The 20,894-nt window shown below is 44.4% G+C and overlaps 1 protein-coding gene across 1 annotated transcript in view; it reads left to right on the forward strand.

Annotated features, from left to right (window-relative positions):
* LOC139159320 (vomeronasal type-2 receptor 26-like) overlaps positions 1-20,894 on the forward strand; it is a 37,698-nt gene that overhangs the window by 6,507 nt on the left and 10,297 nt on the right. The window contains exons 3-4 of the mRNA XM_070736643.1: positions 4,122-4,407; positions 18,843-19,679. Of these exons, the coding sequence (XP_070592744.1) occupies positions 4,122-4,407; positions 18,843-19,679 (1,123 nt within the window). The remainder of the gene's footprint in view (positions 1-4,121; positions 4,408-18,842; positions 19,680-20,894) is intronic.

A 20,894-nucleotide genomic window follows, 5' to 3' on the forward strand; every position in this document is an offset into this window, starting at 1 on the left:
ATGGATGACTGGGACAGAATTACTTGTGTGCATGGGCTGAATGGCCGGTATGATTGGGATGACTGGGGTGGGTGGGGTCACGGTATGGATGAGATGAATGGTGGGAGTATGAATGGTAGATTTGGCCCACCTGACGCTCAAGAGGCAGGAGGGGATGGGGCATCGATCTCTGGGGGTGGCAGAGGGTCGGAATATTCCTGTGTTGCTGGGGAGAGGCAGATATGGCGGGGGCCGCGGAGTTAGCCGTTCCAGGGGAACGAGGGACCGTTGCTTAATAACGATCCCTTGTTCTGGCTCCGTGAGCCCAATCTTGGGTACTGGTGATGAGTGTAACTCTGGCCCTGGACTCAGGTTGCTGCTGCTTAATGCCAGGTCGGTGGTAAACAAAGCTCTCCTCATCCGGGATCTGATCCTGGATGAGGAGGCCGACCTAGCAAGTATTACTGAAACCTGGCTGGGCCCAAAGGGAGGTGTTCCTCTCTCTGAAATTTGCCCAGCTGGGTTTCAGATATGGCATCAACCTCGACCCCAGGGAAGGGGGGGAGGAGTGGCTATTATAGCCAGGGAGAGCCTTTGCCTACGTGGACTCATTGCTCCGGAAATTGCGGGTTGCGAGTCACTCTTGATGAAGTTGGACCTAGGGGTTCAGGTGGGCTTACTTCTCACGTACCTGCCTCCCAGCTGCGTGTCAAAAGCCCTGCCTGTGCTACTCGAGGAGGTAGCCGGGTTGGCGGTGGAGTTCCCCAGACTTATTGTCTTGGGGGACTTCAACCTGCCGTCACTCGGCGAAACCTCTGGGTTGGCACAGGAGTTCATGGCCACCATGACAGCCATGGACCTGACTCAAGTAGTACGGGGTCCGACTCATGAGGGGGGGCACGCACCCGACATGGTATTCCTTTCCGAGCAACTGAGTAATGGTCTGAGACTAAGGGGCTTAGAAGCAGTGCCTTTGTCATGGTCAGACCATTTTCTACTACGGCTTGACTTCCTGGCTCCAATCCTTCCCCGCAGGGAGGCGGAACCAATTAAGATGTTCCGCCCCAGATGCCTGATGGACCCAGAGGGCTTTCAGACGGCGCTTGGGGTTATACCAGAGGCACTTGTCCACAGTTCGGCAGAGTCTCTTGCGAAAGCCTGGAACGAGGCTGCAGCAGAGGCCCTTGACCGGATTGCGCCTTTGCGACCTCTCCGTGGCGCTAGACCCCGTAGAGCTCCATGGTTCAACGAGGAGTTCCGGGAGTTGAAACGCCAGAAGAGACGTCTAGAGAAGCGATGGAGGAAGAGTAGGTCTGAATCTGATCGAACACTTGTAAGAGCTTTTATTAAGACTTACAAAGTGGTGCTCAAGGCGGCAAGATGCGCGTACCATGCCACCTTGATTGCATCAGTGGAATCCCGCCCGGCCGCTCTGTTTAGGGTGACCCGCTCCCTTCTTAATCAGGGGGGAGTTGGGGAGCCCTTGCAGAGTAGTGCCGAGGACTTTAACTCGTTTTTCGCTGATAAAGTCGCTTGGATTCGGGCCGACCTCGACTCCAATTGTATAGCAGAGTCGACTGACAACGAGTCAGTCGAGGTGACTGGGGCACATACTTGTCCACCTGTCTGGGAAGAGTTTGATCTGGTGACACCTGATGAAGTGGACAAGGCCATTGGAGCTGTGAGTTCCGCCACCTGTTTACTGGATCCGTGTCCCTCCTGGTTGGTCTCGGCCAGCAGGGAGGTGACACGGAGCTGGGCCCAGGAGATTACCAACGCTTCCTTGGGGAGGGGAGTTTTTCCATCACTCTATAAAGAAGCGCTTGTGCGCCCCCTCCTCAAGAAGCCCTCCCTGGACCCAGCTGTGCTTAATAACTACCGTCCAGTCTCCAACCTTCCCTTTATGGGGAAGGTTGTTGAGAAGGTGGTGGCACTCCAGCTCCAGCGGTCCTTGGAAGAAGCCGATTATCTAGGTCCCCGGCAGTCGGGTTTCAGGCCCGGTTACAGCATGGAAACCGCTTTGGTCGCGTTGATGGATGATCTCTGGCGGGCCCGGGACAGGGGTTTATCCTCTGTCCTGGTGCTCCTTGACCTCTCAGCGGCTTTCGATACCATCGACCATGGTATCCTTCTGCGCCGGCTGGAGGGGTTGGGAGTGGGAGGCACTGTTCTTCAGTGGTTCTCCTCCTACCTCTCTGGCCGGTTGCAGTCGGTGTTAGTGGGGGGACAGAGGTCGACTCCTAGGTCTCTCCCTTGTGGGGTGCCTCAGGGGTCGGTCCTCTCCCCCCTGCTATTTAACATCTACATGAAACCGCTGGGTGAGATCATCCAAGGACATGGGGTGAGGTATCATCAATATGCCGATGATACCCAGCTTTACATCTCCACCCCATGCCCAGTCAACGAAGCGGTGGAAGTGATGTGCCGGTGCCTGGAGGCTGTTGGGGCCTGGATGGGTGTCAACAGACTCAAACTCAACCCGGATAAGACGGAGTGGCTGTGGGTTTTGCCTCCCAAGGACAACTCCATCTGTCCGTCCATTACCCTGGGGGGGGGAATTATTGACCCCCTCAGAGAGGGTCCGCAACTTGGGCGTCCTCCTCGATCCACAGCTCACATTAGAACAACATCTTGCAGCTGTGGCGAGGGGGACGTTTGCCCAGGTTTGCCTGGTGCACCAGTTGCGGCCCTATCTGGACCGGGACTCACTACTCACAGTCACTCATGCCCTCATCACCTCGAGGTTCGACTACTGTAATGCTCTCTACATGGGCTACCTTTGAAAAGTGTTCGGAAACTCCAGATCGTGCAGAATGCAGCTGCGAGAGCAGTCATGGGCTTACACAGGTATGCCCATGTTTCACCATCACTCCGCAGTCTGCACTGGCTGCCGATCAGTTTCCGGTCACAATTCAAAGTGTTGGTTATGACCTTTAAAGCCCTTCATGGCACTGGACCAGAATATCTCCGAGACCGCCTCCTGCCGCACGAATCCCAGCGACCAATTAGGTCCCACAGAGTGGGCCTTCTCTGGGTCCCGTCAACTAAGCAATGTCGGTTGGCGGGCCCCAGGGGAAGAGCCTTCTCTGTGGCGGCACCGGCCCTCTGGAACCAACTCCCCCCGGAGATTAGAACTGCCCCTACTCTTCCTGCCTTCCGTAAACTTCTTAAAACCCACCTTTGCCGTCAGGCATGGGGGAATTGAAACATCCCCCCCCCTGGGCACGTTGAATTTATATATGGTATGCTTGTGTGTGAGTCTGTTAGTTTGTGGGGTTTTTTAAATCTTTAAAATTTTAAATTGTTGATTACTTATGATTTGTCTTTTTACATGTTGTGAGCCACCCCGAGTCTTCGGAGAGGGGCGGCATACAAATCCAAGTAATAAATAATAAAAAAATAAAATGATAGGCAGAATCAATTCTGGTGATTTTGAAAAGATTCCTTTGATCCTGACATAAGAGGTTTGCTATCTCTCTCTGATATTTCTTTTGGCAAGAAGCTCCTAGTGGTGTCAATGAGACTGTTCTTCTCATAGAAATTTCAAAAATGTCTATCAACTGCAAAATCCAAAGTCCAATTTTGAGCCTGATAGTGTAAGGAATTCTATTGTGTACAGAAGAGTACAAAACATTTCTCATGAAGCACTTCGGAATCTGCTGGATTTTACTGATGTCAAATATATGGTGGGGATTCCAAACAGTTGAACAATACTCTAAAATTGGTCTAGCATAGGTTTTATAAGTTTCCAGAAAAAAAGCTTCACAAAATTAAGTTTACAACTCTTAATGCTTTTTTAGCAATGCTGTTACAGTGAGCTTTGGAGCAAAAATCATCAGAGATAAGTACACCTAGGTACTTAACAAAGTTAGGGTCATCTACTAGATCAATGCCACCTACCTTATACTTGACATTCTGATTATGTTTACCAATATGTAAGACAGAGCATTTATTAATCAAAATTTGAAGTTGCCATATAGATTACCATTCAGACACATAGTCAAGATCACTTTGCAAAACAACAGAATTATCTGTAGAATTGAATACTTTTACATCATTGGCAAAAAGAACGGAATTGCTTTTAAGTTGATCACATAAATCATTGATATAGAGCAAAAAATATGAAATTTCTTACATTGCAGTGAGAACACCTTCTACCACATTCTGCCTTTTTTGTTGGCTGTTCATGAAGTCAACCAGAATTCAAGGCTCTTACCCAACCTCACCTTGGGCTACAACATCTATCAGAATTTTTTCAGTGCAAGAATGACATATGAGGCCATGCTGGATGTGCTGTCTACAGGGCAAGAGAATGTCCCAAATTATAGATGTGGAAGACAAAGGAATCTGCTGGCTGTTCTTGAAGAGATGGATTCTGAACTCTTTGATCATATATCTAATGTCTTGAGCATCTATAAAATTCCACAGGTATAAAGCCAAATACATTTAATTCTGTGTTGTAAATTGTTCAGATTTGCCTAGAAGACAGCACTTATATATATTTCTCCAAATACCATTGAGACACCATTGAGCGGGGTGGGGGTGGCCTATGTTTCCATGTTCTTCAGTTCAACTGATTCACACAGCACAGTGGATTTCCGTGCCTCAACTATTTTACTTACTGGGGCTGTCTTAGAAAGTACAGTTTGTATTTTGTTTGCTGGGCATGAGTCTCCTCAAGAAAATTGGAGATATGAAGGGAATGTTTCATGCAAGGATTGGCATGATAAAGGACCAAAATGGCAGGCATCTAACACAGAGAGAAGAGATTAAGAAGAGGTGGGAAATTACACAGAAGAACTATACAAGAATGAACTTATTGTCCCTGATAACCATGATGGGTTAGTCACTGACTTCGAGCCAGACATCTTGAAATATAAAGTCAAATGGAAGTCTGAACAACAACAAAGCTAGTAAAGGAGATAGTATTCCTGCTCAACTATTCAAAATCTTAAAAGATGATGCAGTAAAAGTGCTACACTCAATTTGTCAGCAAATTTGGAAAATTCAACAGTGACCCCAGGATTGGAAAAGGTCAGTTTACATTCCAATTCCAAAGAAGTGCAATGTGAAAGAATGTTTAAACTACTGCACCATTGCAGTCATTTCACATACTAGCAAACTTATGCTCAAAATCCTACAAGCTAGGCTCCAGCAGTATGTGGACCGAAAACTTCCAGAAATATAGGCAGGATTTCAAAGAGGCACAGGAACTTGATATCAGATTACCACAGATGGGAACTACAGCCAAGAAATTAAAATATGCTTGCTTCTGGGGAGGAAAGTTATGGCAAATCTAGACAGCATACTAAAAAGCAGAGACATCATCCTGCCAACAAAAGTGTGGATAGTCAAGGCTATGGTTTTCCCAGTTGGGACTATAAGGAAGACTGAGTGCTTTTGAACTCAGTGCCTTTGAGTCCTTCGGAATTGGGTGGCAGAGAAGTCGACACAAAAATATGTAATATTCGACACAAAAATATGTAACCCTTCCCTGGTGCAGAGATGAAGGGATTGGATACTGTAGCTTAGAGGATAATTCTCTGCCTTACAAGGCAAAGGTTGCAGGTTCAAGTCCCAGTGGGTATGGCTAGCTGATGAGGCCAAAATAAGGACGAAATAGATCTATCCTAGTCTCCCTTAATTTTCAAATTCAGCAAAAAAACATGTGACATATATATATATATATATCCCCAAAATATGAACAAGTGGGATGATACCTCCCGCCTACCAGACATCTGGAAACCAGCCCTCAAATGTATCCCAGCCATAGAAACCAGACTCAGAACACACATTGCAAAACAATCAAGTAGCCTGCAAGCTCCAACTACTCAGGATATCACACCTAATCTACAACCATTAACTAATCAGCATACCTCAGCTACATCAACGACCCCAGGTGTTACCCCACTGACTCACCAGGAAGTTTCTACACAGCAGGCAATTGCTGAGCCATCAAACCACACCCAGCCACCAGTATTTATAGAAGGAAGGCAGCTCAGGTCTCGCTGTGTTCGCCCTAGAACAAGGACAGAAACACCAGCCTGAAGATGACGAGTGGGACCTCGTCGAAACGTAGCCAAAAACATATAGCCCCTCCCTGGTACAGAGCTGGAGGGATCAAGGTCTGGTGGCTCAACTGCTAACTCTCTGCCTTACAAGGCAGAGGCTGCCAGATCGAATCCCAGTAAGGAAGGGTTTGGCTAGCTGATGAGGCCAGAACAAGGCCGAAATGGTTCCATCCTAGTCTCCCTTAATTTTAAAATTTCAGCTAAAAACATTTGATACATACATACATACATACATACATACATACATACATACATACATATATATATATATATATATGTAGATTGTTCTGAGTTCGGGTTTTGCCCTGTGTAATATTTTGCATGTTTATGCGACGTTTCGGTGAAATCACATTCACCATCATCAGGCTGAAGTTTCCAAGCTTCGTGCTGTTGTAAAATGGAATTTTACAACAGCACGAAGCTTGGAAACTTCAGCCTGATGATGGTGAATGTGATTTCACTGAAACGTCGCATAAACATGCAAAATATTACACAGGGCAAAACCGAACTCAGAACAATCTACATACATATACCCGTGAAAATTTACGAAAACAAATATATATATATATATATATATATATGTATGTATGTATGTATGTATGTATGTATGTATGTATGTATGTATATGTATATGTGTATGTATATATACATGTATGTATATGTACGTTTTCGTAGATTTTCATGGGTGCAGGTATGACGGTCTTGGTATACAGTGGAACCCCGACATAAGAGCTGCTCTACTTAAGAGCAACTCGAGATAAGAGCTGGGAGGGGAGAGATATTTTTGTTCTACTTACAAGCCCAAATTCGAGATACAAGCGCCAAGGAGCTGTCTCCTGAAGCCAAACGCTAACTTCCGCGTTCGGCTTCAGGAGACAGCTGCGAAGCGGCGCGCATGTTTTAAAAGGTTGCAGCCGGCCTGGGGGGCTCGGGGGGGTGCTTGCAGCTTTCTTTCTTGCTCTTTTTCTTTCTCTCTTTTACCTTCCCTTCTATTTCTTCTTTTCTTTCTCCTTCCCACCTTCTTCCCTCCCTCCCTCCCTTCACTCATTCCTCTCTTACTCTCCCCTTTCATAAGTTTCCTTGCTTCCTTCCTCTGTTCCTGTCCCTTCCCCCTTTCCTTCCTTCCTTCCCACCCTCCGTCCATTCATTCACCCATTCCTCTCTTGATCGCTTAAAGCCGGTCCCTGGTGCAAAAAGGGTTGGGGACCTCTGTCCTACAGGATTGGGTGGCAGAGAAGTTGAACATATGTAAATTTAAAAGTTTAAGAAAGTTTACAAGTTAAGTGAAAGAAACTTCATTATTCATTTATATGTACATGTACATTTCTTCATTAAAAACATGTCTTTCTGCATAATTTAGACTAACTTTGTGAGTTTTTTAAGGGCTGGAACCAATTAAAATTATTTACATTAATTCCTATGGGGAAAAGTCGTTCGAGATAAGAGCTGCTCGACTTAAGAGCCCAGGTCCGGAACGAATTAAACTCGTATCTCGAGGTACCACTGTATTCGGGTTTCTTCCCGTGTAGGATTTGGAAATTTCTGGCGACGTTTACATCAAAGGCACCACAGATAAAATCAGTAAAATTCTCCGCAAACACAACATCAAGACAGCCTTTGGTACAGATAAAAAAATAGCCAACATCCTAAGAAACCCGAAAGACAATATCCAACTAGAAAACCAGGGAGTTTATCAAATACCGTGTAAAATCTGCCCAGCCACATATATTGGACAAACTAACAGGAGAGTAAATGCACGTGTTGCAAAACATAAGAATGCATTAAAGAAAAAAGAAAAAACTTCCTCCCTTTTCCAACACTTCAAAACTACAGGACATGAAATTGATTTTGACAGTACCAAATTAATTTCCAAAACAGAACACTACAGCAAAAGAATAATCATGGAAGCCATCGAGATAGAAAAACATCCCCAAAATATGAACAAGCGGGATGATACCTCCTGCTTACCAGACATCTGGAAACCAGCCCTCAAAGGTATCCCAGCCATAGAAACCAGACTCAGAACACACATTATAAAGCAATCAAGCAGCCTGCAAGTTCCAACTACTCAGGATATCACGCCTAATCTACAACCATTAACTAATCAGCATACCTCAGCTACATCAAGGACCCCAATTGTTACCAGGAAGTTTCTACACAGCAGGCAATTGCTGAGCCATCAAACCACACCCAGCCACCAGTATTTATAGAAGGAAGGCAGCTCAGGTCTTGCATATATATATGTAGATTGTTCTGAGTTTGGGTTTTGCCCCGTGTAATATTTTGAGTGTCTATGCGACGTTTCGGTGAAATCAGGCAAAACCCGAACTCAGAACAATCTACATACATATACCCGTGAAAATCTACGAAAACACACACACACATATATATATATATGTCACTTTTTTTGTTTTGTTTGCTGAATTTGAAAATTAAGGGAGACTAGGATAGATCTATTTCGGCCTTATTTTGGCCTCATCAGGATAGATCTATTTCGGCCTTATTTTGGCCTCATATATTTACTTGAGTATATCCTCTATAACCTTCATTGTGTATTATTGTGCATTGGACTAACTAAATTTGAAAATTAAGGGAGACTAGGATAGATCTATTTCGTCCTTATTTTGGCCTCATCAGCTAGTCATACCCACTGGGACTTGAACCTGCAACCTTTGTCTTGTAAGGCAGATAATTATCCTCTAGGCTACAGTATCCAATCCCTTCAGCTCTGCACCAGGGAAGGGTTACATATTTTTGTGTCGTGCCTCTCGTCCCCTGTCCTATTGTCTCTCCTATATCTCATATATCATATCTACTATCCCTATATCTTTTCTTCTATTCTCTTACTGATATATTTTATTCCTATATTTTCACTTCTATTCTTCTCTAATATATTTACTTGAGTATATCCTCTATAACCTTCATTGTGTATTATTGTGCATTGGACTGACTAACTAACTAACTAACTAACTAACTAACTAACTAACTAACTAACTAAATAAATAAATAAATAAATAAATAAACAAACAAATAAACAAACAAATAAATAAATAAATAAATAAATAAATAGTGCTGTAGAAGACTCCTGTGAATTCCTTGGACTGCAAGGCGAATGAACAAGTCAGTCCCTAGAGGAGATCAATCCTGAGCGCTCTTTAGAAGGCCAGACCCTGAAGATGAAATTCAAATATTTTGGTCACTGGAGAAGAGCCTAATGCTGGGAACGATTGAGGGCAAAAGAAGAGGAAGACGACAGAGAATATAGTGACTGGATGGAGTAACTGAAGCAGTTGGTGTGAATCTAAATGGACTCTTGGGGATGGTAGAAGACAGGAAGGCCTGGAGGAATGTTGTCCATGGGATTGTGAAGGGTCAGACATGATTTCACAACCACCACCACCAACACACACACACAAACTCTGTAGAGGTAACCCTCAAGTTACCAATAAAATAAAGCCTGCCAATTACATTTGCAATTGGAAGACCCAGATTGTTGGGGGCAATACTTTTACTCCCTGTAAACCACTTAGAGAGGGCTTTAAAACACTGTGAAGTGTTCTCCAGTGGTTCTCCTCCTACCTCTCTGGTCAGTCGCAGTCGGTGTTAGTGGGGGGTCAGAGGTCGACTCCGAGGTCTCTCCCTTGTGGGGTGCCTCAGGGGTCGGTCCTCTCCCCCCTGCTATTCAATATCTACATGAAATCGCTGGGTGAGATCATCCAAGGGCATGGGGTGAGGTATCATCAGTACGCTGATGATACCCAGCTTTACATCTCCACCCCATGTCCAGTCAACAAAGCAGTGGAAGTGATGTGCTGGTGTCTGGAGGCTGTTGGGGCCTGGATGGGTGTCAACAGACTCAAACTCAACCCGGATAAGACGGAGTGGCTGTGGGTTTTGCCTCCCAAGGAAAACTCCATCTGTCCTTCCATTACCCTGGGGGGGGGGAAGTATTGACCCCCTCGGAGAGGGTTTGCAACTTGGGTGTCCTCCTCGATCCACAGCTCACATTAGAGAACCATCTTTCAGCTGTGGCGAGGGGGGCGTTTGCCCAGGTTCACCTGGTGCACCAGTTGCGGCCCTATCTGGACCGGGACTCACTGCTCACAGTCACTCATGCCCTCATCACCTCGAGGTTCGACTACTGTAATGCTCTCTACATGGGGCTACCTTTGAAAAGTGTTCGGAAACTTCAGATCATGCAGAATGCAGCTGCGAGAGCAGTCATGGGCCTACCTAGGTATGCCCATGTTTCACCAACACTCCGCAGTCTGCATTGGTTGCCAATCAACTTCCGGTCACAATTCAAAGTGTTGGTTATGACCTTTAAAGCCCTTCATGGCACTGGACCAGAATATCTCCGAGACCGCTTGCTGCCGCACGAATCCCAGCGACCGATTAGGTCCCACAGAGTGGGCCTTCTCCGGGCCCCGTCAACTAAACAATGTCGGTTGGTGGGCCCCAGGGGAAGAGCCTTCTCTGTGGTGGCCCCGGCCCTCTGGAACCAACTCCCCCCGGAGAATAGAACTGCCCCTACTCTCCTTGCCTTTCGTAAACTTCTTAAGACCCACCTGTGTCGTCAGGCATGGGGGAACTGAGACATCTCCCCCGGGCATATACAATTTATGAATGGTATGTGTGTATGTATGCGTGTTTAGAAAATGGGGTTTTTTAAATGTTTTTAGTAGAAATTTAGATTTGTTATAAACTGTTTTTTCCACTTTGTTGTGAGCCGCCCCGAGTCTGCGGAGAGGGGCAGCATACAAATCTAAATAAAGATAAAGAAAGATAAAGATATATCAATCTAAATGCTATTGTTATAGAAGCTATCTATTTGATTGAATCAGATTAAATAAACGTGATCACTCCGGTTTGTTCAATATATTTGCTAATCAAGTACACAGGTTGTTAAATACACATGAGGCATCCCACTGTGAGGAAAGCCATGTCATGTTGGAAGGGGCCATCCAAAGTCTCCCCCAATACCTCTTGCTCATTTACAATCCATTGGGGTCCCCATAGTTCCTTTCCAGAGGATGAGTTCCAAAATTTTTAGAAAGGGATTCTCTGCTCAGTGCTGGACAGACATGCCATAGTGGGCATGGCTTAGTTGGCCTTTTGCACCATGACAGGGGGGGCATTTTTGTCCCCCCAGGTTCCAGGGGCTTTCTGAAGGCCCTCTGAGGTCTGGGAACAAGCCCATTTACAGCCTTCCTAAATTTCCAAGAGGCCCATTTTTCATCTTTCCTGAGCCAATGTGCACAGCCTTACCGACATACAAAACAGGGCACATGGGAGTCCTTGGAGGAGTGGGGAAGGGTGGGCAGGGCTGGACAGGGCAGGGCCAGACAGAAGTGGGATTTGGGGGTTCTCCAAACTGCACAGAATCTTAGCTAGAGGTAGAGGAAGAGAAGCCGAAGTGTTTATTCAAATGATGGCAAAGCTATAAGAACATGACTTCTAAGGTAAAGTGACCAGATTTTAAGATTGGGAAAGAGGGACACCATTGAGCGGGGTGGGGGTGGGGTAAAGAAAGTTTAGACAAAAAATTACCAAAAAATGTCTCTCTCTCTCTCTTCCTCCTACCCTTTCTCTCTATTTCTGTCTCTCTCCCCCTCCCTCCCTCTTTCTCTCTCTCCCTTCCTTTGTCTCTTTCTTTCTATCTCCCTCCCTCTTTCATTCTCTCTTCCTCTCTCTTCCTCTCTCTCTTTCTCTCTCTCTTCCTTCCTCCTTGTCTCTTTCTCTCTCTCTCCCTCCTTCCCTCCCTCTTACTCTCTTTCTCCCACTCTTCCTTCCTCTCCTTTTTTCTCTGTCTCTTCCTTCCTCCCTTTCTCTCTCCCCCTCTTTCTTTCTCTTTGTCTCTTTCTCTCCCTGTCTCTTTCTCTCTCTCTTTCTCTCTCTCTCTTCTCTCTCTCGCTGTCTCTCTCTCTCTCTTTCTTTCTCTTTCTTTCTTTCTCTTTCTCTCTCCCCTCTTTCTCTCTCTCTCCCCTCTCTCTTTGTCACTCTCTTTCTCTCTCCCTCCCTCTCTCTCTTTCTCTCATGCTCTATCTCTCTTTCTCTCTCTCTTGCTCTCTCTCTCTTGTTCTCTCTCTCTTTCTCACTCTATCATTTCTCTCTCTCTCTCTTTCTCTCTCCATCCCTTTCTTTCTCTATCTGTTACTCTCTCTTCCTTTCTTTTCTCTCTCTCCCTCTCCATCAATGGTGGGCACCTGCACTGCCTCTCTCACCTGCTTCCAAATCAATGCCAACCCAGAGGCAGAGCGTTCTCAGTAGCTCAATTGGCTTGTGGAGAAGATGCAGGCATGAAGGGCAGCCTAGCAGCTCCAGAGGGCAGCAGCAAGCAGGGTCCCCCAGTGGGTTGGCCGCCTCCGGGGTGCCCTTGTTGCTCCCCAGGACCTGCCAGGGAGGCAGACACATCTCCTTCTCATGGATGAGGAGGGCGAAACGCTCAGTCAGCTCGCACAACTCCTCGGGACACAAGCAGCCTAGTCCAACATTTCGGGCATGAGCCCCGGGCCAAAGGAAACATTGCTCTGTGTGCAGCTCAGTTTGGTCTTCTTCATGGCTTCCGAGGTTTTTCCCAGCACCACTGAGTAGAATCTGCCGGGAAAAAACTTGGAAGCCTCGAAGAAGGTAGCTCAGCTTCCGCACTGCTCAAAATCGACCAATGTGGAGGTCCAGCAGCTTGTTTAAAAAAAATTGGAACTTTTAAAAAATGCCACGGGACACAGGAAAAATTGCTTAAAAGCGTGACTGTCCCATGGAAAACGGGATGTCTGGTCACCTTATTCTAAGAAAACTTTTTTGCTTGCTCCTAGGTAAAAGATTTTGGCTTCGGGCCACATGGCCAGAGGGCCTCTATTAGCAGAAAAGGCCTGGGTGTGACTATTTGGAATTTTAAACATTATGACTTTTGAAAAGTAAGACTTTGTCATAAATTCTATGAATCTATGTGGCAGGGCCTGTTTTTGGTCCCAGGAGGCTGCAGGGAGGCCTACTAGGCTCAAAATGGGGCATGGGTAGGGGTCATGTGCGCATGCGGGGGGACAAAGGGCATGTGCAGGGGGGCACATTGCATTATGGGTGATGGCACACTAGAGCGCTCTTGGCACACAATGACAAAAATGTTAGCCATAACTGTCATAGAATGTATAAGGCTTTAATCAGTGATTTTTAAACATTTTGAAAATTTAGTGAACAATACAAGAGAGGGTTTTTTCACAGAATCATAGAATAAAAAGTGAAAGTTCTTACATAGAGGAGAATGGTCAGACCATAACAAACAAATTGCTGTTCAATTTTTCCTTGAAAATATCCAGCAATGGAGCTCCAGAAGGCTGGCTGTTTCAAATCCTCATAACTCTCACAGTGAGGAATTCCTCATTTTTTATCATCCTGAGACTGAAGTAAAAGGATTCAAAAGAAAGATATGAAGGGAAAAAAATGACTAGGTCAAGATAGCTGGAGGGCACATCCAGAAAACAGCTTTCACATAGTTTTTCTAATGAACAAGACAGAAGAAAGTATGTAATAAGATTATTTCCAATTTTGAACTGGAGCTTGGCACAATGCCAGTTGTCTTGTTTTTTGTTTTTGTTTTAAACTGAAGTTATTAAACTGCCTTGCATTTCAAATGCTGAAAGAAATTCAGCCAATGAAAGAGTATATATAGAAATATTTGAAAGCAATTATTTAAATGAAGACAATGTAATAATATACCAATACTAAATAGTTGCTGGGAGGGGGGGGGATATAACAAACAATATTTCAACTCAACATATGAAGCAATCAAATAAGTCTCCAACCTTCCCTTTATGGGGAAGGTTGTCGAGAAGGTGGTGGCACTCCAGCTCCAGCGATCCTTGGAAGAAGCCGATTATCTAGGTTCCCAGCAGTCGGGTTTCAGGCCCGGTTACAGCACGGAAACTGCTTTGGTCGCGTTGATGGATGATCTCTAGCGGGCCTGGGACAGGGGTTTATCCTCTGTCCTGGTGCTTCTTGACCTCTCAGCGGCTTTCGATACCATCGACCATGGTATCCTTCTGCACCGGCTGGAGGGGTTGGGGGTGGGAGGCACTGTTCTTCAGTGGTTCTCCTCCTACCTCTCCGGTCGGTCGCAGTCGGTGTTAGTGGGGGGTCAGAGGTCGACTCCGAGGTCTCTCCCTTGTGGGGTGCCTCAGGGGTCGGTCCTCTCCCCCCTGCTATTCAATATCTACATGAAACCGCTGGGTGAGATCATCCAAGGGCATGGGGTGAGGTATCATCAGTACGCTGATGATACCCAGCTTTACATCTCCACCCCATGTCCAGTCAACGAAGCAGTGGAAGTGATGTGCCGGTGTCTGGAGGCTGTTGGGGCCTGGATGGGTGCCAACAGACTCAAACTCAACCCGGATAAGACGGAGTGGCTGTGGGTTTTGCATCCCAAGGACAATTCCATCTGTCCTTCCATTACCCTGGGGGGGGGAAGTATTGACCCCCTCGGAGAGGGTCTGCAACTTGGGTGTCCTCCTCGATCCACAGCTCACATTAGAGAACCATCTTTCAGCTGTGGCGAGGGGGGCGTTTGCCCAGGTTCACCTGGTGCACCAGTTGCGGCCCTATCTGGACCGGGACTCACTGCTCACAGTCACTCATGCCCTCATCACCTCGAGGTTCGACTACTGTAATGCTCTCTACATGGGGCTACCTTTGAAAAGTGTTCGGAAACTTCAGATCGTGCAGAATGCAGCTGCGAGAGCAGTCATGGGCCTACCTAGGTATGCCCATGTTTCACCAACACTCCGCAGTCTGCATTGGTTGCCGATCAACTTCCGGTCACAATTCAAAGTGTTGGTTATGACCTTTAAAGCCCTTCATGGCACTGGACCAGAATATCTCCGAGACCGCCTGCTGCCGCACGAATCCCAGCGACCGATTAGGTCCCACAGAGTGGGCCTTCTCCGGGTCCCATCAACTGAACAATGTCGGTTGGCGGGCCCCAGGGGAAGAGCCTTCTCTGTGGCGGCCCCGACCCTCTGGAACCAACTCCCCCCGGAGATTAGAACTGCCCCTACTCTCCTTGCCTTTCGTAAACTCCTTAAGACCCACCTGTGTCGTCAGGCATGGGGAAACTGAGACATCTCCCCCGGGCATATACAATTTATGAATGGTATGTGTGTATGTATGTGTGTTTAGAAAATGGGGTTTTTTAAATGTTTTTAGTAGAAATTTAGATTTGTTATAAATTGTTTTTCACTTTGTTGTGAGCCGCCCCGAGTCTGCGGAGAGGGGCAGCATACAAATCTAAATAAATAAATAAATAAAATAATAAATAAATAAGTACTAATAATCTATGAGAAATTAATATATTTGTCAGTTTAAAAAGATATTAACCATTAACCAATTAATAACTCAGGCTTTTTAAAGAAGAAAATGGACAGTCATTTGTCTAAAATGGTATTGGGTCTCCTGCTTAAGGAGGGAGATGGATTAGGGTAGGGGTGTCACTTGATTTAATTGAGGGTCACATCAGGGTTGTGTTTGACCTTGGTGGTGGTGTGACCAAGGTGGTTGTGGCCAGCATGACATCAGTTGTGTCAGGGACACCTGTGGTGGCCTGAATGCTCTGCCAGTGAAAACAGTTTCCTATGCTCCGTTTCAGCTGGGACAGCCTCCTGCAAACCTCTGCAAGTAAAAATGGAGCTCAGGAGGGGCATGCACGGATCTCTCTAGCTCCATTTTCACTGGCAGAGGAACCATGGGCAGGTCCTTTGCTATTTCCAGGGTGAGCTCATGAGCTTGATCTAAGGATAAGACACCAACTAGAGGGGAGAATATTCTAGATTTAGTTTTTACGAATGGGAGTTGGGTTTCAGATGTCAAGGTGGGAGAAAATTTAGGTTGCAGTGACCATCTATGTTTGTAGTTTGATGTAAAAACTCATTGTGAGCAATCCTATAATGCAACCAAAGTATTGGATTTCAGAAAAACAAATTTTAATGCAATGGGGGAATATTTAGATAATGAATTAAAGGGGAGGGATAAAATGGCAGGAGCGAGCAACCAGTGGACTGTATTAAAAAAGGCCATCTTAAAAGCCACTGGACTGTATGTAAGACAAATAACTAAAGGTAAAAGGAAGAAGAAACCGCTATGGTTTAGCAATGATGTAAGGGCTATAGTCAATGAAAAAAAGGCTGCCTATAGGAGGTATAAAGAGTCTGGAAGTATAGCTGATAGGGAGGTGTATAAAATGAGACAGAAGGAGGCGAAACAGATCATATATGCTGCTAAAGCCTTAAAAGAGGAAGAAATTGCCAAATCTGTAAAGAAGGAGGATAAAACCTTCTTCAGATATATTAGTGATAAGAAGAAGAAAAACTGCGGCATCACAAAGCTTAGTACCGGAAATAATACATGCATTAATGGGAATAAGGAGATCGCTGACCATTACAATAGCTACTTCTGTTCAGTTTTCTCAAAAGACACCTTACAAAACAATACTATAGAGGGATATAGCATTGCTTCCAGCTGTACGGATTCAGCTCCAGTGATCTTAGAAGCCGATGTCTTAGAAGAACTTGAACGATTAAAGATAAATAAGGCAATGGGTCCAGATGGCATCCACCCCAGAGTTCTTAAAGAACTCAGATCTGTCATTACTACCCCCCTGACTGATTTGTTTAACCAATCCTTGTTAACAGGAGAAGTTCCTGAGGATTTGAGAATGGCCAGTGTTGTGCCTATCCACAAGAAGGGCAGTAGAGAAGAAGCTGGTAACTACAGGCCAGTTAGCTTGACATCAGTTGTAGTTAAAATGATGGAGACTCTACTCAAAAAGAGGATAAATCAGCACCTAAAAAACAATAACTTATTGGACCCAAATCAGCATGGCTTTACTGAAGGCAAATCATGTCAGACTAATCTCATTGATTTCTTTGACTATGTCACAAAGGTGTTGGATGAAGGTGGTGCCGTGGATATTGCCTACCTGGACTTCAGCAAAGCCTTTGATACGGTTCCACATAAAGAGCTGATAGATAAATTAGTGAAGATTGGACTTAATCCCTGGATAGTTCAATGGATTTGCAGCTGGCTGAAGCGTAGACATCAGAGAGTTATTGTTAATGGCGAGTATTCTGAGCAGAGCCAGGTTACAAGCGGTGTGCCACAAGGGTCTGTTCTGGGTCCTATTCTTTTTAATATGTTTGTGAGTGACATAGGGGAAGGTTTGGTAGGGAAGGTTTGCCTATTTGCCGATGACTCTAAAGTGTGCAATAGCGTTTATATTCCTGGAGGCGTCTGTAATATGGTAAATGATTTAGCTTTACTAGATAAATGGTGAAAGCAATGGAAACTGCAGTTTAATGTTTCCAAATGTAAAATAATGCACTTGGGGAAAAGGAATCCTCAATCTGAGTATTGTATTGGCAGTTCTGTGTTAGCAAATACTTCAAAAGAAAAGGATTTAGGGGTAATGATTTCTGACAGTCTCAAAATGGGTGAACAGTGCAGTCAGGCGGTAGGAAAAGCAAGTAGGATGCTTGGCTGCATAGCTAGAGGTATAACAAGCAGGAAGAGGGAGATTATGATCCCGCTATATAGAATGCTGGTGAGACCACATTTGGAATACTGTGTTCAGTTCTGGAGACCTCACCTACAAAAAAATATTGACAAAATTGAACGGGTCCAAAGACGGGCTACAAGAATGGTGGAAGGTCTTAAGCATAAAACGTATCAGGAAAGACTTAATGAACTCAATTTGTATAGTCTGGAGGACAGAAGGAAAAGGGGGGACATGATTGAAACATTTAAATATATTAAAGGGTTAAATAAGGTCCAGGAGGGAAGTGTTTTTAATAGGAAAGTGAACACAAGAACAAGGGGACACAATCTGAAGTTAGTTGGGGGAAAGATCAAAAGCAACATGAGAAAATACTATTTTACTGAAAGAGTAGTAGATCCTTGGAACAAGCTTCCAGCAGACGTGGTAGATAAATCCACAGTAACTGAATTTAAACATGCCTGGGATAAACATATATCCATCCTAAGATAAAATACAGAAAATAGTATAAGGGCAGACTAGATGGACCATGAGGTCTTTTTCTGCCATCAGACTTCTATGTTTCTATGTTTCTAAGGACTCTGCAGGCCAGATCCAACTTCTAGGCCTTGAGTTTTATACCCCAGGACTAGGTTCTCCTGCTTGAGCAGGTGGTTGGACTAGAAGATTTTCCAGCTCTATTCTAATTGACTGAGTGGACTGGTGACCCACAGAGTTATAATGTAAACAGAAGGGTGTGTTCTGTGAGGACCACCAATGAACTTCACCCATTGATAATTCAGAGCTCCCTGGTTTCAAAAGGAGCATACACGTCAACAGGACAGAACATCAAGGGAACTAGCAAAATTCTTGCAGTTATTGCTTGAAACGTCTCTCAGCAGTGGGGGGAAAGATACGAGTGGACTTCAAAAATTTTAGCAAGGAGTTCTCTGCCTGGTTTCTAGGTGGGCATGGCCATGGTGGCTGTGATTTTGTTGGCTTCCTCCACCATGGCTGGAGGGCACATTTTTGCCCTCTCCAAGCCTCCGTGTGTGGCCTGCACTTACCTGCATCCAAAATAGGGATTCTTGGAAGTGACAGGGTGGGCAGTGCCAGCTAGGAGTGGTATTTGGTAGTTCTCTGAATTGCACAGAATCTTAGCTAGAGATTCTCCCAAACCCCTGTGAACTCCCAGCATACCATCCCATTTACCATCTGACATTTATTATTAAAACTGGCACAAACTACAAATACCTTCTCTTTTATCTTAGATCAACTATAGTGTCATCAACCAGATGGCTGAGCAAAATCATCATTTCCCTTTTTCATATCGGATGACACCAAACCAAGAACCTCCTTATTCAGCAATTGTCAAGCTGCTTCTGCAGTTCCAATGGACGTGGATTGGTCTCCTTTCTCAGGACAATGAAAGAGGAGAAAAATTCAAAAGACACTTGGAAGTTCTCGCCCTAAAAAATGGGATTTGTTTTGTTCTCTCAGGAACCGTTCCAGAAACAAATATGAAGTCATATGCTGGAGAAACTCTCATGCAGGAAAAAACAAAAATGTTCTATTCTCTTATCAAGAGTCAAATAAAAATTATAGTATGCCAACTAGATTCTCAGGCCTTAGGAATGTTAGCAGCAATAATACAAATAATTGATATGACTAATAAATCCATTGTGGGAAGAGTGTGGATTGTAACAACTTTGACAGCTTTAAGTGTAAGTATTTTTGACCTCTTGGTTGATCTACAAAATAAATATGCTTTGTTTTCCTTCCTTATCCAGACAAAAAAAGGGACTCAGTATTATGATTTTAATTCTTATGCATCTATGGTCCTCTTGTATGGAAAGGAAGCATTCCAATGTTCTTATTCAAGTCCTGTGTTATCTAAGAAAGTTTGGAAAAAATGCAGAGAAAAAAAGAACTGGGAATTCCCATCCCATGATGTGATTGCAAAAATTCTGTCTCAGGATTCCTCCAATATTTCCAAAATAATTCAAATTGTGGTCTTGGTCCTCAGTGCTGCCTCTTCCTCCCAGTGGAGTAAGAGGAGAATGAAAGTTGGATACCATCAACCACCCCAGGTTGTACAACCATGGCAGGTAAGTCTTCTCCTTTGACGTTCCATTTATTCTCTCCTTCCTATTCTTCAATATTAAATTAGATGTAGAGAGCTGTGAGATATTCCAAAGGGCAGTTGCTCAGTTTGTGGTATTTGAGAGAGAGATGATAGAGAAAAATCTTCCAAAGTTAAACAACCTGTGCTTTCTCCTGGGAAGCAAGAACATTCACACTAGAAGGAGGATGAGTGAAGTCATCAAGCAACCGGATGACACTTTGATTGGACCATGTGACTGTTTGGGAAGGGGAGGAAAACTTTTACTTTTAATTAGGTGAAAACTGCAGGAACATGTGGGTGTGGGAGAGGGCATTCCATGATGGGTGTGGGCACGTACGCTTTTGGCACCTGAGTAAAAAATGAGGTTCACCATCACTGTCATATTTCATTTCAGAAAAATTGTTGTCCAGGTCGCTTTTTGAAAGCCTCCAGTGATGGAGAACTAACAACTTCTGATGGCAGATTTATTTATTTATTTATTTATTTATTTGTTTATTCATTCATTCATTCATTCATTCATTCATTCATTCATTCATTCATTCATTTGACTTCTATGCCGCCCAATCCCGAAGGGTGGCCTACAATAATAATATAAATAGAAATACAAATAGATACAGAGCAATAAAAAGAAGTTGAATATAATCCAAACTATGTAAAACCCCGTATTAAAAGAAACCCAATTAATATAAAGCAGTCATAATCCCATTATACATATATACCATTCATACAGTGTGGCCCTGGCAGTTGTTAGTTTATGGCCCTCCAGGTCTGCTGGCAAAGCTTTGTGGCCTTACAGAAGGCCGGTAGGTGGGAGCAGTATGGACATTGGGAGGTAGTTGGTTCCATAGAACCAGGGAAAACCCTCCCCCATGGTCCCGTCAACCTGCATTGCTTTGTTGACTCTGACTCGGAGGCCAACTCTGTGTGTTCTTATTGGTCTCATATTTTAAATTTATTTCAACAAATTCTATTCATTCATTCATTCATTCATTCATTCATTCATTCATTCATTCATTTATTTATTTATTTATTTATTTATTTATTTATTTATTTATTTGGATTTCTATGCCGTCCTTCTCTGCAGACTCAGAGCGGCTTACAAAAATAGGAATAAAATACAAAATACAACAAAGAGAAACCCAAACATAAAACTAGTGTTAAAACCCCAAAGTTATTTAAAACCAGACATTAATAGTCA

This window comes from Erythrolamprus reginae, chromosome 2, assembly GCF_031021105.1.
Source record: "Erythrolamprus reginae isolate rEryReg1 chromosome 2, rEryReg1.hap1, whole genome shotgun sequence".
Taxonomy (NCBI): Eukaryota; Metazoa; Chordata; class Lepidosauria; order Squamata; family Dipsadidae; genus Erythrolamprus; species Erythrolamprus reginae.